At 57.0% G+C, this 6,000-nt stretch overlaps 1 protein-coding gene across 1 annotated transcript in view; it reads left to right on the top strand.

Moving 5' to 3' along the window:
* The first annotated feature begins 1,104 nt into the window (after positions 1 to 1,104).
* The window catches only part of LOC142023452 (heparan sulfate glucosamine 3-O-sulfotransferase 3B1-like), a 42,429-nt gene continuing 37,533 nt past the window's right edge, over positions 1,105 to 6,000 (top strand). The window contains exon 1 of the mRNA XM_075014409.1: positions 1,105 to 1,782. Within this exon, the coding sequence (XP_074870510.1) occupies positions 1,307 to 1,782 (476 nt within the window). The 5' untranslated portion in view covers positions 1,105 to 1,306. The remainder of the gene's footprint in view (positions 1,783 to 6,000) is intronic.

Below are 6,000 nucleotides of genomic sequence, written 5' to 3'. Positions count from 1 at the left end.
GGGCTGAGTGACTCGCCGGCCTCGCACCGGGGAGCCAGGGCAGGGCAGAGGGGAGTCCCTGGGGCGGGCAGCCGCGCTGTGTACAGGGGGTGCTGGGAGAGAGCCGGAGGGGCGGGGCTCTGGAGCGGGGTATCTACTGCAGGGGAGCAGAGCTGGTGCCGCTGTGAGGGGGGGCGCGCTGTGCGCTGCAGGGGAGCGGTGCCGGTGCCGCTGTGACCGGAGCGCGCTGTGCGCTGCGGGGGAGCGGTGCCGGTGCCGCTGTGACCGGAGCGCGCTGTGCGCTGCGGGGGAGCAGTGCCGGTGCCGCTATTGGGGGTGGGGGCTGTGCGCTGCAGGGGAGCAGTGCCGGTGCCGCTATTGGGGGTGGGGGCTGTGCGCTGCAGGGGAGCAGTGCCGGTGCCGCTATTGGGGGTGGGGGCTGTGCGCTGCGGGGGAGCAGTGCCGGTGCCGCTATTGGGGGTGGGGGCTGTGCGCTGCGGGGGAGCAGTGCCGGTGCCGCTGTGACCGGGGCGCGCCGTGCGCTGCAGGGGAGCGGTGCCACCAGGGCCGGGAGCGGGTCACTCTCGGCACGGCTGGGGCAGGGCTGCCCACGTGCACAGCTGGAGCGTGTGCGGGGGTGTGTGAGCCGGCAGCAGCCCCGTCTCCGCGGCCAGACTCGCCGTCCCCCCTGCGCGGCCCCGCCAGCCAAGCCCGGGGCGGGCTGATGTCTTTCCCCGGGGCCAGCCCCCCCGGCCCCATTCATGCCCTCCCCCCCCAAGGCGCTGCGGCACCTCCGGGCGGGGCGCTCCCCTTGCCCCGCCCCCCTCCCGGGAGCCGGACTCCGCGAGCCCCGCCCCTTACGGCTGATTCGCCAATCAGAAACGCGAACCGCCTCCGGCCGCCGCCGCCGCCCCGCCCACCGGAGTAGGCTGAGCTCCCGTTGGCTGCCCGGCGCGCCACACAGGCCGCTCATTAGCATAGGCAGCGCGGCTCCCATAGGCCGGCGGGGCTGCCCGTCACGCCGCTGGCGCCCCTCCTCTGCCGGCCGGGCGCGGGGACCGCCCGCGGGAGCCGGCGGCCGGGCAGTGCGGGGCGGCTGTGCCAGGGGCCGGGTGGGTGCAGCGCGCTGCGCGGGAGGAGGCGGCGGCGGCGGCGGCGGCGGCGATGCGGCGCGCAGCCTGCTGAGCGCCTGGCCGGAGCCGCGGAGGGGAGCATGCCGCCCCGCTAGCCGCTGCGCTGCGCCGGGGCTCGGCTGGCGGGGCCCGGGAGCTCCCCCCGCGGCGGCGCCCGTGCGCTGAGCCATGCTGCCCGGCGCGCCGGCGGGCCTATGGGACAGCGCCTGATCCGCCGCCCGGATGCGCCCGGCGCCCTGCAGCCGCCGCCGCCGCCGCCGGTGAGACGGAGGCTGCTGCTGCTCTGCATCATGCTCTGCCTCTGGCTCTACGTCTTCTACTCGTGCGCCGGCTCCTGCGCCCCCGTGCCCGGCCTCGGGGGGCGGCCCGCGGCGGCCGCCGGCGCGCACGGGGGGGGTCTCCAGGTGCTTTCCGAGCTGCTGCGCAGGGCGCCGGCCGGGGCGGCCCCCCCGGAGGAGCAGAGCGCGGCCCCCGACCCCACCAGCCCCATCTCCAGCTTCTTCAACGGCTCGGGCACCAAGAAGCTGCCGCAGGCCATCATCATCGGCGTGAAGAAGGGCGGCACGCGGGCGCTGCTGGAGTTCCTGCGGGTGCACCCCGACGTGCGGGCCGTGGGCGCCGAGCCCCACTTCTTCGACCGCAACTACGAGCGGGGCCTCGCCTGGTACAGGTACCCCCCTCCCCTGTGCCTCCCGCGGCGGGCGGGCGGGCGGGGGACCCTGTACACTGCGGGCGTCCCTGGCGCCGGGCTGGGGGTCCCGCTGGCGCGGACCCGCGGGCTGCAGCTGGAGGCGCCCCGGGCCCGGCGCGGAGATGCAGCCCGGGCGCGCCCCCAAACTCCGGGCCCATCCCCGGCGTCTCGCCCCGGCTGCTCCCCCACGCCCTGTGGCCTCCTCCCGCCGACCTCCCCTGCGCTCCGGAACCGGCCAACCCGGCGGTTCTCCCGGGGACCCCGGGCTCTCCAGCCGGGGCAGGGTCTGGGCTCGCGTGTCCTTCGGGCTTTCCCGGGGAGCAGACCCGCAGCGAGCTGGCTTTGGCTGCAGCCGGCTGTGCCCGGCGTCCGGAACCCCCGCGGGTCACTCGGCGCCGGCAGGTGCCCCTGCCCCTGGCCCGCCCGCAGCTGCCCTCCCCGGGCCGGTCCCCGGCTGCGCTCCCCAGCGCTGGTTGCGCGGGGCTGGGGCGATCCCTGTCGGGAAGGGGGGGCGCTGCAGCTGTGCTCCGCCGCGGGGGTTCTGCTGGCACGGAGCAGCCCAACGCGCCGCTCGGCTGCCTGCAAAGCAGGGCGGCCCCGGGGCGCCTCGCCTCCCGGCTTGCAGCGAGGCTCCGGGTCCGTTTGGGTCCCGTAAATCCGCGAGCGCTCCCCGCCGGCAGCCCGGGCTGGGGCGCGCCGCTCTCGGGCGCTTTTGGTCTTTGAGCTCTCGGCTGCGACCTCCGCCTGGGAGGGAGTTGGTTTGCAGCGAGGTTCGGCCCGGAGCCTTGCAGGAGCCGGGCCCGATTTGCTGGCGGCACTTGGCAATAAAGCCGCCTAGCCGGAGCGGTCCGGATATACTGCACCGCCGCGGACCTTTCGCACCGAGTTTCTCATCCGCGCTCCAGCTTGAGCAGCACGGGAAGGGGACCGGCCCCAGGTGAACTCTTTGTTCTGGTTCTCTGCTGCCCAAACGTGGCCTGGCTGGGTCTGGGTCTGGGTCTGGGTCTGGGGCTCCTTCTTGTCGCTTGTTTGCCTGGTGAATAGTCACAGAGAGGCCGCCCTGTTAGTCTGCATCCTCACAAACCACCAAAGCAGCCCCGTAGGCTAGCAAAAGCATTTATTGGGTGATGCGTTTTCCTGGGTCTGCCCCGCGAACGCTAACTACTGATAATGCGTTCTTCTGCCAGTGTGTAAAGTGCCACGGGACTGCTTTTGTGCTTTGCTTGTCTGGGATTTTGTTCCAAGCTGTTTTAGCAGCTTAGCTGTAGAAAGTCTCTTCTGAACAAATACGGGGGTTGGGGGTTGGGGAATAAAATCCCCCGGGAACGGAACTGATCAATTCTTCTTCTTTTTTTTCCTTTTTGATAAACGCATGTCTGGGGAGCGGGGCGGGGGCGGGGGCAGGATTTTATGGTGTTTGCAGTGGGGAGGAGAGACCAGCCCTTACCATGTTTGAACTTTCAAAAAAGAGGACCTCACTGAGAGGGAGAATCTGGATCAGTCTTGACCAGCTCAGGGTGTATTAATGTACTACATATATTAATTAATGCCACAGTGGGTTGGCAGAGACTGATCCAGATACACTCCCTCTCTGCGGTGTCCTCTTAGGGGACAGTCCCAACTCTGGTGAGAGCTGAGCAGCAGGTCCAGACCAGTGTTTCTTAAACTTTTTGGGACTATGGAACGCCAAACAATAATACCCTTATGCAGAACACCTCTGAAAATTTTCTTCCAAAAAATCGTTGTCTGACCAAAAACCAGACAGCAACATCTACGGCAAAACCAAAATGAAGTACTTTATTCAGGTACCATAGCAATAAAGCAGTAACATTCTATTTGGTTTTAAATAAGAAAAAATAGAGCCCATCAGTGTAAAATATCAAAATGACAGAAGCTTGCAGCACACTGAGAGTTGTTCATGGAATGCCAGTGTTCTGTGGAACATAGTTTAAGAAACACTGGTCCAGACAATCCAGGGGTGGGAAGTTAGCCCACCATTGGAGGGGAAGTGGAAACTGGAGGGGAGTAATAGTTTACCTGCAAGCCTTCATCTCCCCGTAGTTCCCTTCTTCCTAACTACAGCGACCAGCTCTTTTTCTGCAAGCCCAGTTTTGCTGCTTTTTGACAAACAGAAACCTTAACAACTTGTAGGTAATCCGGGGAGACAATGAAATGTGACTAATCCAGAACTAGACCGGATTTGGAGTTGGTGGAAAGGGATTGATCGATAGGGATTGAGATTAAAATGCATATAGGTTTGCCCACTCATTGGTTGTACTATCCAGTAGTAGATCAGTGTTGTGTGCCTACAGACTCTCACAATCATGTCATTAAACAGATACACCCAGGCTGCAGATCATAGGTGTATCTTAAACAAAACCAGTTTTCTAATTCTACAGACTGGGTTGTCCTGAGGTAAATAATGCAAATCACAAATTTAACACTTGTTTGTATTGTAGCCATAGATTCGATTTATTTTTTTTTCCAAGGAAGATTTTTAAAAAAAAAATAAATAAAATCTGGTTAGTCTTTGAAAACATATCCAGCATATAATGTTCTGACTCCAGAACAGTAACTCTATTAAATTAAGGAATGGTTCACTTTGAGTTGGAGTAATTAATTTAATCCCCAAAGAAAGGTGAAGGTATAATCTGTGTCATCTGGAAAACATTTGCTGGGAAAGAAAAAATAAATGGCAAACCAAGTGAAAATCCCGTTGCACCCGTGTTCGTTAGGGATGTTACTTACAAAACCCCGTTAGTGCTGTATATTTAATTCTTTGGTGACTTTTAGAGTGAATGGAAACCTGTTGCTTTCAAAGAGGTCCTGGAGTCCAGCAAAAGGAAATTAATGGCTGCTTTTGTTTCTATTTATTATGTTACAGTAAATCTTCAGGTAATTCTTTGCCCTTTTTCATTCAGGGGCATGATGCAGAACTAACTTCTATTTTAATTTAATCCTGAAACCCATAAACAGACACCAAAGCTAGTGGGTATTGTGTTAAGACTACAGGATCTGGCCCATTCAAAGTCGACTAGTCACTTCCGATGTGTGCTTGAGACTTTTTTCTGAGCAGAATGTTGGTAATGAAAGTGGAATCTTTTCCACATCTGATCACAGCTCCAGATACCAGTGTGTCAGGGTTCTGTTTTATTTATTATTCCACAGATAAGTAACAATTTCATTAGCAGAGCCTATAAAGAGATTGATAATCTTAGCACTAGTCATGGTTTCTAAGAATATTCCTCAAGGAAAGCAGTCAAAACAGGCTTCTTTTTTAAAAATATATATCCTTCCCAAATGACAACAAAAATTAATGAGCAAAACTGTCAGGGTGAGAAGAAATATTAGCTTCTATGTTGATCTCTGCTGAAAGAGCTGAATTAGGATCTTACTGCAGCCAAGGCAAGATAATTGCCTGGAGAAATGTAAACACCTATGAAAATGTTGGCTTCTGATTTCCCCCACCTTCATGTACCTTCACTTCTCTGCTCTTTTCAACAGTTATTTCTGGATGTAAGGTCTGATCAGTGATAAAAAAACTTATCTACCGAAGTAATCTAAAACTTTATTCAAACTTGGGTTTAAATTTAAAATCAAATTAAAATAAACTTGGAGGGTGTTCATTTGAACTGGAAAATCTACAGTCTATCCCCCCAACCCAACATTGATAGGCTTATAAAAAAAGATGAAAAGAGTTTGTCTTTTTTTATAATTCTTCATTACTAATGCACTTCTGAATCCTCTACTGCTTCTTTCAGGCAAGATGCTTCAATTATTGCAGGGGCTGTGTAAAATAGTGCAATAACTTAGCCAATAAATAAGGATGACGTGTATTTATACATCACAGAAACAGCAGTGTTGCTCTGCTCCTAACATTCTTAAAATGGGAGTGAATGGAAGGAGCATTGTAACTATAAATCATGGTTTGGACTGTACGCCATGTGGCCAATTTTATCTTTCTGGCATATTCAAAAAGTAGTTCTTGGCTGACTTTTGTGCAAGGTACACCTGACTGGCTGTACTGTTGCACGTTGTCTCTTTGTCACAAACTGCACTGCTCATGTCCTGTTAAGTGGCTAATGATTTTATAGTTTGATAATCCCCAGGGCTACAGTGGCAAAGCAGATGAGATTTGTATTACAGCATCAGAATTTAATTGTAGTTCCACTTCGCATAACAAGGCTTCATTAACCT

This window comes from Carettochelys insculpta, chromosome 20 (assembly GCF_033958435.1).
Source record: "Carettochelys insculpta isolate YL-2023 chromosome 20, ASM3395843v1, whole genome shotgun sequence".
Classification (NCBI taxonomy): domain Eukaryota; kingdom Metazoa; phylum Chordata; order Testudines; family Carettochelyidae; genus Carettochelys; species Carettochelys insculpta.
Note: the sequence above shows the minus strand (reverse complement) of the source record. Positions and strands in the feature narration are given on the sequence as shown.